This window comes from Notolepis coatsorum, assembly GCF_963971535.1.
Source record: "Notolepis coatsorum genome assembly, chromosome: 12".
NCBI classification, from domain to species: Eukaryota; Metazoa; Chordata; class Actinopteri; order Aulopiformes; family Paralepididae; genus Notolepis; species Notolepis coatsorum.
This window is the reverse complement of record NC_140176.1, coordinates 9,147,077-9,162,974: the sequence shown is the minus strand read 5'-3', so window position 1 is coordinate 9,162,974 and position 15,898 is coordinate 9,147,077. Positions and strand designations below refer to the sequence as shown.

The following is a 15,898-nucleotide window of genomic DNA, read 5'->3' as shown; positions in this document are numbered from 1 at the left end:
TTAGGCAGCGACTACAGATGGAAACTAGCTCATTAGCTAATTCTGGCACATTTACATGTGGAAACTGAAGATGTTGATTAATGTGATTGTGCACTGTCCCTGGGTAAAAGATAAATAAATAACTTAACTGTACGCTGCCACCACCTCATCAATGGAGGAGCCGAGGAGGCCATTCTTTGAGAGGGGGGCTTTGAGTACGTTTTTTTTTCTTGCCTCATCCAGGGATGACTGCTCCAATCACATATCTTTAGCCTCATAGCATAATTGCCTAAGTCATTTTTCAAAACTTTCGGAAAAGAAGAAAAAACGAAGTCACACAAGTGAGTTAGGCAGAAAGGGATTTGTAACATAACAAGGTTCTGATTGGCTAAGGACACAGCCGCCAGGGTTGTGCAGCAGTGTGAGGAGAGTAGAGTTAGGCAGAAATATCAATTTGGCCAAAAAATGATTATGCTATGAGGCTAACGATATGCCATTGCATCATTTACATTTACTAATTTAGCTGACGCTTTTCTCTAAAGCGACTTACAAGTTCTGTACGACAAGTCAGCAGGAAGGGTACAACTCTTACAGCGGAGTAATCAAACAGTGCTGAAACTTGGGTTCTGCAGTGTTGAGTGCATAGTAGTAAAGACATATTGGTATAGTAGGAAGAGTGCATGATAGTATAAAACAGGAAGAAGGTTAGTGTTTTTTTGTTGTTGTGGTGAGCGCCATAACCTTCCTGGTAGCTATAGCCTGGGTAAGCGCTGAAGGCCTGGGCTAGGCTCTCACAGTATCCTCCAGGGCTAAGACAGTGTTGCCTACTGCCAGCAGGGTGATGTTATTGCCCGCGGCCGCACTCTGAGCTGCAACAGAGTATGCACTGTCGGACAACTCGCTCAGCGTGCGGGAGAGCTGGGCTTTTGGCATGGGCTTCAGCTCCTGGTGCCACACCATGTCTGGGCAGAGAAGGGATGCCAGAGGCCTGTCCAGAGGTGCGGTATCCCCAGAAGCACCCTGGCTTGCTGTCTCTCTTCCTCCATCAAGGGGGGTTGGAGTGGGAGCCAACTCTGACACGTTCGCTTGGAATAGTCCTCAAAGTCTCCATCCATCTCTAAATCACCAGGGAAAGAGGACGGGGTACAGGTGGAATGATCCTTCGACCCCAAGTCCTCGAGTGGAGTAGCGCGGCCCAATGGAAGGAGCTCATACTCCACATCAGGGGTGCCCAACCTTTTTTGAACCAAGATCTACTTTTTAATTTACCACCTAGCCGAGAGCTACCAGCCAAAATGTGACCTACTCTCGGCTAGTATCAGTATTAATAGTATTAGTAATACCCATTCAATATGTACATGACAGAACATATTATATGGCATATATGTTCCGTCATGTGCATATTGAATGGGTATATATAATATAATATGATATTTTCAACTTTGTCAGTGCTGTAAAGTTTAAACCTTTTTAAATCTTAGACAAACAAAACACTTTGCTTTCATGAAATATTGTAAGCCGTCATTTGAGGCTTTATAAAAGCAGCATAATGAACACAAATCTGTCAGTGCCGAGTCCGACCTCATCTTAAATAACAAACAGCATTGCTTGTTGTAGTTAACAAAGAGAGGGAGGCAGAGTTGATTTAGCAAAAAAAAAAAAAAAAAAAAATCGAATTTTATTAATCGCAATCTACTTGAAATCAACCCGCGATCTACCTGTCGATCGCGATCGACTGGTTGGGCACCACTGCTCCACATCAAGAAACTCCTCCATGCTATCACTCTCCATCAGACGTCTCTGAGCTGGTGTCCCTTTGCCGCTGGGGCCCTGGAGGGCCTCTCCTCGCGGATGGAGTCTGGGAGATGCTAGCCCCTTTCGTGACTGTGATGCACAGAGTGAATACACAGTCCCTTATACCTTCATAGAAAAATACCACAATTAACTCTGTCTCGCTTTTCTCTATCAAAACACTCCTCGTACAAGTATCGCAGAGAAATTTCAAAGGTACTCACAGTTGCATGAGGGTTTCGGACAGACAAACGCTATAGGATTTGAAAGCTCAGCGTTGCTAATAAACATTTCAAATTATTTTTATAAACTAGTCAACACTTCTTTATTTCCGGCGTTGGGTGCCTGATGTGCATGCGCTGTGATCACAGCGCAGGCGCATCAGGCAGCCAAAGACTCAAATAAAGCCGTTTTGAGCAGTGTTGACCAGTTTATAAAAAATATTTAAATGTTTATTAGCAACGCTGAGCTTTCAAATCCTAGCGTTTGTCTGTCCGAAACCCTCGTGCAACTGTGAGTACCTTTGAAATTTCTCTGCGATAGAGAAAAGCGAGACATGAGTTGATTGTGGTATTTTTTCTATGAAGGTATAAGGGACTCACTCTGTGCATCACAGTCACGAAAGGGGCTAGGCTAGGGAGATGCTAGCAGCAGCTGGGGGAAGACGGGCTGCTATCTCACGGCGCCTAGGAGCCTCGACTCGGGAATGGCGGGGGACCGGGTTGAATGTGCCGCTCCCTTGAGTCACCAGGGTGTGAAGTGCCAGAGGCACTACGGCGAGATAGCCCTGAAAAGGACTGTTGAGTGGGTTGAATAGGATCTTTGGTATCTTCTAGTCGGCGGTCTGTGGCACTTTCCTTTGTGCGCGAAAGCACTCTACACCTGCTTACATGCTCCAGGTGGTGGGTGTGCCCTGCTGGTCAGTGATACCACAGGGGTGTAAAGTACTTGAGTAATTGTACTTCGTTACAATACTTAAGTACTGTTTTTGGGGATTTGTACTTTACTCGAGTATTATTAGGTTTGTATACTTGTACTTTTACTCAATTACATTTCAGAGAGAAAAAAACATACTTTTTACTCCTTACATTTAAAATGCAGACGTACAAAGTACAAATCTCGCGGGTCCAACTATTTTAATTAGTATATTTGTTTCTCTGGCCGAACTAACGTTAACGTTATTAATCCTGCGGCCGCGCGTTATTTAAAAACAGCCAATCAAATGCCCATCAATGGAAAATTAACCCGCCCATACCCATGCTGATTGGTCCTTGTGCAAGACTAGAAAGCGGGATCTTTGATTAAACACCTGCTATCAGAAGAATAGACCGTCAGAATTTTTTTTTTTACTTTAACTTTTTAGTACTTAAGTACATTTAAAAGTAGAAACTTTTTTACTTTTACTCAAGTGTGTTTTTAGCCAGATACTCTGACTTTTACTTGATTAAGATTTTGAGACGGTACCCATACTTTCACTTAAGTATAATTTCTGGGTACTTTTTACACCTGCATGATTTAAAAAAAAATTCAGTGAGCGCTCATTGGCGTAGTCCAATAGATGAAGCAAGACACGCAGCCAGTATGAAACATAACCAGTGGGTACCAAAGGAAATAGGTCTCAAGTGGTTGCAACATTAGGAATGTTTTAATTTCACTAGCTAGAAGGTAACATACAACAAGGAGAGAATGGTATGAGAATGACTACTTTTAACCATAGATATTGCTAGAGAGCTACCTGTCCCACTACAGGTTATAGTCACCTTTCCCACTAGCAGGGTAACCTTTTACTGACCTCCACAACCAAATTAGTTCAAATCAGTGAAACATCGTTCTTCAAACCTCTGTGGCATTACCCCATATTGAGGTCAATGGAAAGGTCAGGGTAGATTCACTGCTATTCAGCAACACCCTGCTTCACACTCACCGTTACATAGTAAATTCTCACCCAGTACAGTTTGAGCCAAGTTACGTGCCTTGCTCAAGGGCACTTCAGCGATTGATACTGTATGACTGTATGTCATGTATGTCATATATGTCCTGATGAATTGAAAATGGGGGACCCTGATGTAAACAAGACGAAAGTCTTTCTCTGGTCTGCATCCCCTTAACAATTGTGTGTATTGAGCTGTACTGTATTGTACCCATTCTGCAATCTGTTAATAAAGTTTTCAATCAATCAAAGGGTTATTCATTCATTTCCCCACCCCAAATCTTTCCCGCCAGTATGGGGTATCAAACTGCCACCCTTCTGGTCACAAGCCCGCTGCTCTAACCTTTTAGACCACCACTGACTTAAATCACATGAAAATGTTGTCTTTCTTTCACTGATGTTTACTCTTCAGTAGAATGAATGCAAACACTTCTACTGCATGGCTTTTACAACGGCTTCTCTGTATGTGCTGTAGTCTTTAATGTCAAAATATTGACCATAATATTAAGTCATTTGAGTTAAGAATACATTTTAATTTGATCCCAAGATTGGGAGAGCTTGTTCATAAGATATGTCATGGAGTAGCCAACCACTCACTTACTGTAGGCTGTATTACCATAGATGGTGAGACGCTGGTGTACAAACCTCCTTACTTATTAACTACATGACCGTTGACTCCCCTCTCTCTGGTGGTGGTTCACCCACCTGCTTAAACAGCATGAACATGGCAGAGGACCATCTGAACCTAAAACACTCTTGTTATGTCAGCTTCATGGAATCATTGTTCCACACCTGGCAACAATGAGCATTCTGCTTTTTCTCTCATAGTTCTATTTGGAATTTCTGAAGAAATGTTGGTCAGGGTAGGGATTGCTATTTTTTCATCTCCCATCATTTCATTGAGTTGTAATTAACACAATAATTCAGTGTCCTCCAATATCAATCTAAATTTAGGCTATGTGGTTTTTTTTTTGCGGACCGTGATAACTCAAACAGTCAGCCAAGGACCTGAACAATAGAATCTTTCTTTTTTCATAAAAATCAACAGCGATGATCGAGTTAAAGGTTTTAGCCACTAATACTTGAGATGTAATAGTATGGACATTTCATATCACGATTATAGTGACCAAAATTATCACAGTTATCAGTATTATTGTGGTATTGTTCAAATGTGCTGAAAATCTTCTAAAAGCACTGATAGTGAAATCATTTTAAGTTTTATATTGAAAACTTGAACTGCACTATGCACTTTTTGTTTGCATAAATTATTATTATTATTATTGGTGTTGTTACATTATTACTATTATTATTCTCACTCATGAACACACACACAGCTGTGTTCTGCCATGTTCTCATGCTGCGTCTAGGAGACTGTTGCTTTGGTTGAAGCTGAACATTAAGGGTGTAGTGATCGAACATGGTGGTCATCATTAAAACCGGTAACTGTTTCATCCCTAATACATTACCTAGTACCTAATCCCAGGTACTAGGCCTAATGGATGAACCATGGGAGCGGACAGGCTTTCTGAACAACATGAGGTTAACAACATGAGATCTACTATAATGAAGGAGTAGATAAAAACACACCAGTCTTTTTGAGGTGCTGCTGGTATTGCCAGCAAGAATCAAAATAAGGAGGAATAAGGCACACTCAGTGTAGCTCCATATAGGTTATTTAATCGCCAATGTGTTGAGACAGTGAACTGTCATCATCGGGGTATCTGGGTAATGTGGGTATCTATTCGGACTACACAATTATACAATGAGTCCCCTCAGTCTATTCTCCTAAATATGCATGACTGGAGGGCAGGTTCACAGGTCGACGTGAGCTTCTAGCAGAAGGGCAGCATCTCTCGGATTCATTCTGTGTACGTATTAGGACCTTGCTGATTTCAGTGGCTCTGGTGAAGTCAAATCAAATGAAATGTATTTGTAAGGCCCGACAACACACGTTAATGTCCCCATGGGCCGGACACGTCTTCTTTAAACAAGTCAAGAAGAAACATCACAATTAGGGATTCAGGGCGGTCAGGTGGCGTAACGGAGATTGCGTTCGTCACCAACCCCGGAGCGGCTGGATTCGCCTGTTCGAATCCAGCTCACAGCTCCGGGGTTGTCACCAGCTTGGCTGGCCGTTCACACTAATACAATTGGCAGTATTAGAGGGTGGGAGAAGCTGGCGGGGTGGGTCCGGGTCGTTGTAAACAGCGACTCCTACAGTTCGGTCGGGGCGCCTGCTAAGCGCGGATAGGATCTAAGTGGGATAGTGTGATCCTTCCACACGCTACGCCCTCTCAGTGAGAATCCGCGCTGCCAGGTGAAAAGAAGCGATTGGCTGGACGTGTGTCGGAGGAAGCACGTGGTAGCCTCCACTCTCCCAGACCGACTGTGGGGGGTAAGTGCGCAGCGACCAGGAAGGGGATTGGGAATTGGTATAATGACTAACATTGGGATGGGAGAAAATCGGAGGAAAAAGGAGGGGGAAAAAGATAAAAAAAAAAAAAAAACAATTAGGGATTCAATTCAATTCAATTATCAATTTAATTATCTGTTATCATATGATGTTCGATGTTGGCTTTTTTTACCGATATACCGTTATTGTCCAACTCTTCATTTCTGATACCGATATCAACCGATACCGATATATGCGGGGTTTCCCCCCCAAAAAAACGGAATAAGTTCAGGCAATTAACATACATATCTCTTGTCGTGGAATTAACACAACATTATGCATACGTTTGACAATAAATAAAATAAGAATTTATTCTTACTTGCCTGGGTAAATAAAAATAAAATAAAAATGTTAAACAGATACCGATAATTTACTTATTTACTTTACTTATTAAAATGACATTTTAATGCCAATATCGGCCGATAATATCGGACATCCCTAATCACAATAAATCAAGAACAAAACACTCCATGAAATGTGTTAATAAAATTAAATAAAATGTAAAATAAATAAATGCAACACTCCCAGACATATACCCCACGTGAAGGTAAGGAAAAACTCACTTAAAACCTAGCAATAGGAAAAAAGCACCACAAGCAATGTGGAGGAGAGAAACCTTAAAAGGGCCGTTCAAGGGGGGATCTCCCTTCTTAGATGTCGTTGATAGTAGTGTTGCTATAAAACAGGCGAAACAGTTGGTAAGTATGCACATATACAAATATGTACATGCAATAGCAACTGGGAAGTCTGTTCTATGATGCAATTATGATCAGATCCGTTATAACACACACACACACACAGTGAAAACCTACAAAGAAAAAAAGAAAAACAGTGACCCCCCCCCATCACATTTAAATTCCTTTACACATTATAGTCAAATTAAAACCCTCTTATTCTACAGATATGATCATGTACTACAGTGCAGGTAATAAATTGATTAGTGGAAAGACTAGCTATTAAACACACCATATCTCTTATATTATATGTGCAGCCAGTAGTTTTGAATAGTGCTCCGGGGAATAACGTTGGAGGTATACATTCATTTTCCCTTGAACCCGTTGCTCCCCAGTCAGACCTGTAGAAGAAGAAACAAGCAAAACATGTCCAACAGGATTAGGGATCATTACTTTGACAGTGTGTTAGCTCATATAATATATTATAAGCTAATGTAAGCTTCTAGTGCACCTCCCGTCCTGCAGATGTCTCTAGTTTGCCTCGTGTTGAGTTTCTGCTGAACCGCTTTGGAAACTCAGTTCACCAAATTAGCCAACAATGGCAGGTGCTGGCCCCTGGAAACCATAACCATTGAGCCCAATTGAAATCGATCCATAGAATCGTGAATAGATCTGCCCTTCCTCTGTGGAGTCAGGCTCCAGAATCTGGTGCCACAGACACCGTCCTTAGCTTTAGGATACATCAGTGGTGTAACTGAGGGGTACAATTCCCTGACTGTATTGATAAGTATGGTATCATTAAACCACTACCGCTTTATGTACTTTAATTACTGGCCATACAGTACACGATATATGAATATGATGAACACTTCCCACAATGAAATCGGTTCCAAACAAAGGTATAATCAAGTATTTAATGGAGCAAAAGGTACATAGGATACTTTACATTATTCTTTGAATGCACTTGTAAGGCAAAGGAATATGCGTAGGCAAATCAATAATGAATGTCCATTCTCTGGTTACGCAGGAGGTAATTATACAACCTGAATGTAAGGAATTATATCTATGGTACACTATATATATGGTACACAATATATATAGCGAGAGATACTGGAAGGGGGGTTCCACCGGTTGTAAGCCAGCAGGGGGAGGCAATGCTCTAATGCAAAGTCCGGGTCAGCGGGGAATCAATAGGCTCCTGGAGGCGGTACTACTCCCTGTATCAGCGGATGAAAGGCAGCTGTAATCCCAGGGTGCGCGCACAGGTGAAAGCCGGTCAGCCTCTCCAATAGAGACGGGCTTGAGTGATGTCCTCACGGGCAGGTCCCACAGCAGTGGGTGTAGACGATTTAACCAGGCTCAAACAGCCTGGTTAAAGCAATAAGAATAATAATCCAGCCGGAAAGGGGCTCTGCAATCACCGGTGTAGATCCTCCGGTGCGCGGTACTCTACACCAACCAAGTCGAACTTGACGTTGTTCAACTAAGCTATGATACTTTACTATCCTATTCGCACGCGGCTATAAGTGCTCTATTTAGACGCACAATTACTCACTTCACTTGGTCTTTGACTCGTAATGAAGGTTTACTAGTAAAGGAGCGAACGATACGTTGAACAAACGTATTAGGATAAAACAAGACTCTATTTTGGGGCAATACGGGCCCACTTCACCGCACGTTGCATAGTGGGTGAGGCTTCACTTGGGTAACTCGAACTGAACGGACTGCGGACTGAACTGAACTGAACTTCTGTATTCGCCTGCGCCATATTTATATGTTGGGCGAATAAACTAGTACCAGCCTCCTCTCTGTCTCGTAGTCCTGGGCAGAACCGGGCATGTTGAGACAAGCCTTGACGGTAGCTTTGAACTCGACTCTGGGGGTAAAACACTGGCGCTGGTGGCACGCCATCCAATAAGAGAATGAAATATTATGGTCTGGGCTAAAGGGATATTCCGTGTATATGTACAAGGAATATACAAGGGATATCAAACGATATACAAATACTATGCAATATATATCAATAAATAAATATATATATTCGGTTTAATCTGATCCTTTGTAACAAGTGGGTTGAGATTATCTGGGTGATGGCAGTTTAATACAATTATAAATACATTTATAATAAAATGAACTGCTTTTGTCACTGGAAGTGGAAGTAGTCATCTAATAGACATTTTTATTTTCTATTTTTACTTCTCCACTGTACTATAATTATATGACCTGTACCATGTCTTCTACTACCTGTACCTCCCCTCCCCCCTCCCGCTATGGTGCCTGAATTTCCCCAAGGGGATCAATAAAGGAATATCTTATCTTATATATATATTTTTTTTCTTTTCCCCCCTCCTTTTTCCTCCGATTTTCTCCCATCCCAATGTTAGTCGTTATGCCAATTCCCAATCCCCTTCCTGGTCGCTGCGCACTTACCCCACACAGTCGGTCTGGGAGAGTGGAGGCTACCACGTGCTTCCTCCGACACACGTCTAGCCAATCAACCGCTTCTTTTCACCTGGCAGCGCGGACTCTCACTGAGAGGGCGTAGCGTGTGGAAGGATCACACTATCCCACTTAGATCCTATCCGCGCTTAGCAGGCGCCCCGACCGAACTGTAGGAGTCGCTGTTTACAACGACCCGGACCCACCCCGCCAGCTTCTCCCACCCTCTAATACTGCCAATTGTATTAGTGTGAACGGCCAGCCAAGCTGGTGACAACTCTGGAGCTGTGAGCTGGATTCGAACAGGCGAATCCAGCGTCTCCGGGGTTGGTGACGAACGCAATCTCCGCTACGCCACCTGACCGCTCCATCTTATCTTATCTTAAAGGAACGCGCCACCATTATGGGACTGTCTTCTCCAGAGTCAAACAAGAAGATAGAAAGCTATCCGGCTGCTATAGCATAGCTTAACACAAATGAATGGAAACGGATACAGACCACTAGCCTAGCTTGTTTTTGGCCAATAGCTAGGCTAGCTGGTCTGTATCCATTTCCATTCATTTATGCTAAGCTAGGCTAGTAGGCCAGCTTGCAGCCGGATAGTTTTCTACTGAACACACAGAGAGGAAATTGGTATCCATCTTCTTCTGACTCTGGAGAAAACGGTAAGTACATTTCCCATAATGTTGGCGTGTTCCTTTAAGATAACGTTATGTGACCATCTTTTCATGATTCTATATCTACTCATATAGCTATAGGCTATTTCTGTATGATTAGTTGATTACTCTCTTTACTATTCGGCAAAAGAAAAAAAAAGGGAGTGCAGGCTGATCTCTACTTGATGACATCATTCCCCACAACATCCAGCCATAAGCCTACTGAATTAGCAGGCGACTGAATTAAACAGGAATAAAGTAGCAGTCCAATAACGCCTCCATGCAGGTCCTCGCTGTCTGATTTACCACAGCTCAGGGCATTGATGTGTATGGGAATGTCTGTTCTATACAACATCATATTCCCGACATGCTTTAACCCTTTCACTACCACATGACAAAGGGTTAACCCTTTCACAACCACACTACAGAAGGTTAACCCTTTCACTACCACACTACAGACGGTTAACCGTGGAGTCGCCAGCCGCTTCTTTTCACCCGACAGCGAGGAGTTTCACTGGGGGAACGTAACACGTGCGGAGGTTCACACTATTTCCCCCAGATCCCCTCCCTGCTGAACAGGCGCCCCGACCGACCAGTAGGAGTCACTGTTTACAACGACCAGGATACATACCCCACCGGCTTCCCACCCACTAACACTGCCAATTGTGTTAGTAGGGACGACTGACCAAGCCGGAGGTACCGCTGAGTCGCTGACAGCTGAATTCGGTCTCTGCGGTGGTAGGCGAGCGCTTAGTCCGCTGTGCTACCCAGCCGCCGGTCACTTTTTTTTTTTTTTATAAACTTGTTTTATGTTTCTATGTTCGAGACAAATAAAAAATCAAATCAAATGGTGAATCTCCTGTATTTTCACAATTGAGCTGAAGAGTTGACAGGTATAGGATTGGCATGATTCAAGCCCACTTAGGATCTTCTTCATTGCTCACCCAGCCTTTGAGCCGTCTCCTCGATCCTCTCCAAGGCAGGCTTCACATCTTCTCCCTCTGGTACAAGAACCTCTATCTCTCCCAAGCAGTACCCAAAGTCTGCCTGGTCCAGATCCACCATCACTCCCTCCTCAAGAGTGAACGAAAGCCGTGCCGTTGTAAACTCTGCAAAGCACACCAGATTCAGCTCCCGCAGCCAAGACTCTTCCCCAGAGGAGCCTTCTTCTCCCGTTTCAGGTTCATCTTGGTTGACGGAGGACTTTTCCTGCTTTTCACAGCCTCCCTCCTCCGCCGTCTTTCCATTTCCAAGACTGTCCTTGATGACTTCCTTGACTTTCAGTTGAATTTGAGGTAGGTCAGTTATCTCCTTGTAGCAAGAGCACAGGGCTGACCCCTTGGCTGCTGCTGCTGCTGCTGTTGGACACTTGAGCTCCCAGCATCCTTTGCGTTGGCGCAGCCAGACATCTCTCAACGTGAGGCGGAAGTCGGGGGTGTCAAAGTACTGGTCCTTAAACTGACGTTGGCCAATGCACACGGCTGCATAAAAGAGAGAGAGATAGAAAGAGCAGGAAAATTCTAACTGTAGACTAGGTTTTTTTTGTGTTATAGTACAAACCACAGTAAAAAGAAAAATAAATTTCATCAACGACAAAACTGAGGAAAACAAAAACAAACCCCGCGAACTTTGGAAATTACTCAATAATCAACTAGGCTGCAGTAAAAAACTTAAAACCAGATTCTCAAACATAAACATAAAGACGGACAACACGCTCAGCACAGACAAGCTGGATGTAGCCAATTACTTAAACATCTTCTTCACAAACATAGCCACAACACTGGTAAACAAACTACCCTCCCACTCAGGGCATTATGGGGTAGAACACATAGTAGCATACTACAAAAACCTAGGGGTCCACAAAGACGACTTCAAACTTGAAATGGTAACAACCGATGAGGTACTCAAAAAATTGAGCGCCCTCCAACCTAACAAGGCCACTGGCCATGACAACATCCCCTCCAAATTCCTCAGAGACGCAGCAGCCGCCATCACCCCAGTCATCACACACATAATAAACCTCTCTATAAAACAGGGGCACGTCCCCAAGGACTTCAAAATTGCGAGAGTGACCCCTCTACACAAAAAGGGCAGCAAATTAGACCCAGGCAACTACCGCCCTGTTTCTATTCTTACCTCCATCTCGAAAGTCATGGAGAAAATAGTCTACGAACAGGTCGAAAAGTACCTGGCGGAAAAAAACCTAATCTACGAATTCCAATCTGGCTTCAGAACGTCCCACTCCACTGACACTGACACTCTATTTGAACGACCACATCAAACAAGAGGTGGACGCTGGCAAATACTGCGGCATGGTCATGCTGGACCTACAAAAGGCCTTCGACACTGTCAATCACTCCATTCTAATGGACAAGCTAAAAGCAATTGGTTTTGATAGCCTATCAGTGAGCTGGATGCAATCCTACCTGGAGGGGAGAGAACAGATGGTAGAGGTAAACGGTACTCTATCCCCCCCCCTCACAGTGAGCTGTGGTGTTCCACAAGGAAGCATACTAGGACCGCTACTCTTCCTAATTTATGCAAATGACATGTCGTCAGCCTGTGACTGCAACTTGTTCCTGTTTGCGGACGACTCAGCCCTGCTGGTCTCTGACAAGAACAAATTGCAGGTTGAAAAAACCCTCAGCACGGAACTAGGCAAAATCTGCATATGGCTCGCTGATAACAAACTATCATTACACATGGGCAAAACAGAGTCCATTCTCTTCGGTTCAAATAACAAACTCAGCAAGACCGACGGCTTCTCAGTTACAGTGGGTGACAATATTGTCACAAGGAAAGACGAAATTACCTACCTGGGTTCCATCCTAGAGGCAAATCTTTCCTGTGACAAAATGGCATCCAATGTAATAAAAAAAGTCAACCAACGAACTAGATTCTTGTACCGGATCTCCTCTCTGGTAAACAAGAATACCCTGAGGACTCTGGCAGGAGCACTCATTCAAGGGTACTATGACTATGCGTGCACCTCATGGTACCAAAGCACCTCAAAGGCGCTTAAAACAAAATTACAAACATCACAAAACAAACTGGTCAGACTACTACTTGACCTGAACCCCAGAACCCACCTCACCCCTGCCCACTTTGCCAACCTAGGATGGCTTAGAGTAGACGACAGAGTACAGCAACTTGCAATGGGCCTGGTCTACAAGATACACTATACGACCGGGGTGCCCATGTACATGTCAAAATACTTCCCAAAGGTCAGTGAATACCACAACCACTACACCAGAGGAAGCTCAACAAATCATGTTAAACCCAGATTCGGCTCAAACAAGGGACTAAACACGTTTCGCAATTATGCCACAACAATGTGGAACGCCCTACCCAAAGCTGTAAAGGAATGTGAATCCCTGCCCACATTCAAAACCGCCCTTAAAGAGCACCTACGGGAGGCTGCAATTCGAAACTGGCCACCGTAAATGCCCAAAACCCCCACCACCTCCTAATAGACAGTCTCCTCCCCACCGCATGTATATATTCCCTCCCCGCCGTATGTATATTCCCCTCCCACCCACCCACCCCCTCCTAATGTACAGTCCCCTCCCCATCATATGTATATACTCTGTCAGGATCTAGGGGTAACAGTACTGTATATTTGAATACCGCCTATGTCACAAATGTATCAGTACTAAATACCTATATGTCCCTATGCCATAAATGTCATGTATGTTATGTATGTCATAAATGTCTATATGAATTGAAAATGGGGGACCCTGATGGAAACAAGACAAACGTCTTTCTCAGGTCTGCATCCCCTTAACAATTGTATGTATTGAGCCGTACTGTATTGTACCCATTCTGCAATCTGTTAAATAAAGTTTTCATTCATTCATTCATTCAAAACAGGCTAATACTAAAACCATATAAATAAATGAAAGAACACTGCCTAATCGAGCATCAACCCGATCCTTTCAGCAAAGAGAGAAAGTGGGCTTACAGTTTTAGTGTACATTATTATAAATGGCGAGTGTCATTATCAAGGCCTTTAGCAAAAATAAACAAGTCATCAGTTAAGAGTTTTCAGACACTCCATGCATACTGTATTAAAGTAGGGACATACCCATGCTACTTTTTCACCACAGATAACAATTCTGATTACTAAACTAAACTACAGTATGTAAACAAATTGCTCTTCGACAGCATTACAGGTTCTAGGTAGAATCTGCAATGCCATCAAACAGCGACCTCAAGGCAAAACAACCCCTCTTGCTACTGCATACTTTTTTTTTTATTTATTTTTTTATTATTAGTAATAATAATTAGTATTGCTGGCCACACCCCAGGCTCTGTCAAGAGAGGACTGGAGAAATTCACACTATAAGTTACTATATATATATATAGTATAATATATGTATATTGTATAGCAATAATATGATATACAGTATATATAACTATACAGTAACTTATTATACATTTCTCCAGACCTCTCTTGGCAGAGCCAGATGTGACTGACCACTGACCAGCAATAGCAACCCCTCCCCTTATCCCACGCAACTCACCCACACATCAGACCAAAACAAAACATGTAAACACAGTGCAATACCAAGCGGGGTTCTTTTGCCGTTGACGGCATTACAGATTCTACCTTTAAATACTTTCAAATGAGCTATATCTTAACATTTGGGATCACAGCACAAAATACAACTCTCGTAAAATGTAAAAACCACCATTCAACTAGTTTGCATTTCAAGCTCACATTTTATATATATATATTATTTAAATGTATCACGTATATGGTAATATCCCATTCAACTCAACACACACCTCCAATTCCCTCTAGAGTTTTCTGGATGTCAACATCACAGACGAACTTCCTCTCCACCTCCACGCTCATCTGAAATGACACAAGTTACCAAAATCTATGAGAAACATACGGTAGGCTATGTGATTTTTATGAATGGTTACACGGGAGGCTAGTAGTAGTAGCAGCATTCTAGTAGCAAAGCAACTACAGGGTTGAACTTAAGTCAGTTAACTTGCTATTCAAAATGGAAACACCATTTTGTTGTTGTTGCAAATCAAATGTCTAGCATTAATTATCACTTACTATTAAATACAACCCTCCAATGTCACACGCTGTTTTGTTAATTGTGAAGTAACCCACTTCATGAATTGATGAGATAGATTCACACAGACAGAACTATGCTACTACCGTCCGTCCGTAATGACATTCTGAGTTGAAGCAATCAGACATCGTTCAATGGCGCAACCATGCCATGCTCGTGCATTGATTGATTGATTGAATTGATTGATTGGTTGAATTGATTGAACATTTGATTGCAGAATGGGTACAATACAGTACAGCTCAATACACACAATTGTTAAGGGTATGCAGACCAGAGACAGACTTTCGTCTTGTTTACATCAGCGACAAAACGCATAAATGTCACAGAAAACGGCGCCCACATACCTTTTGAGTTCAGAATCAGAGCTCCAAATTAAATGACAGCCACGGATCCAAGTACTAAACCCCTCCTCGCGTCAGTAGCAGAGCAGCAGAGACGGGGAGGAACCGAGACTTGAGACTCCTTACTTACCAACTACTTCAATAGGGGATATCTGCAGAGCCGCAAGCCCAACGTCTGGGCGCCGAAGCCCCGCCCAGACGGTGGGCTTGCGGCTCTGCAGATATACCCTACTCAACTACTTCCGTCACCAGCTCTGGCGAAACAAGCAGACACACGGGGGTCTCTTGTTGACATTAGTTTATTTCTTATATAAAAGCCCCTAACGTTATGAAAACCGGTGTATTTGATTGAGTAACACATTTGCCATTTGTAGCGTCTTGGAAACATATTGACAAATATATATATATATATATATATATATATATATATATATATATATATATATATATATATATATATATATATATATATATATATATATATATTTTAACTCTGAATGTCATTCAGTGGATCTTTTGTGGGAGTTTTGTTCCAAACTCTTTGTG

General features: G+C 42.8%; 1 protein-coding gene across 2 annotated transcripts; it reads right to left on the bottom strand.

Annotated features, from left to right (window-relative positions):
- Positions 1-5,419: 5,419 nt before the first annotated feature.
- On the bottom strand, positions 5,420-15,478 carry thtpa (thiamine triphosphatase). Of its 2 annotated transcripts, XM_084326764.1 has the most exons (5): positions 15,356-15,478; positions 14,710-14,779; positions 10,866-11,402; positions 7,119-7,227; positions 5,420-5,601 (listed from the first exon to the last, which is right to left on the bottom strand). In XM_084326764.1, exons 2-4 carry the CDS (start codon positions 14,777-14,779, stop codon positions 7,127-7,129), a joined length of 708 nt encoding a protein of 235 aa, XP_084182890.1. In that variant the 5' UTR covers positions 15,356-15,478; the 3' UTR covers positions 5,420-5,601; positions 7,119-7,126. The 2 variants fall into 2 exon arrangements, with proteins under 2 accessions (XP_084182890.1, XP_084182889.1); XM_084326763.1 differs by lacking the exon at positions 5,420-5,601 and having other exon boundaries at positions 6,097-7,227.
- Positions 15,479-15,898: the final 420 nt, after the last annotated feature.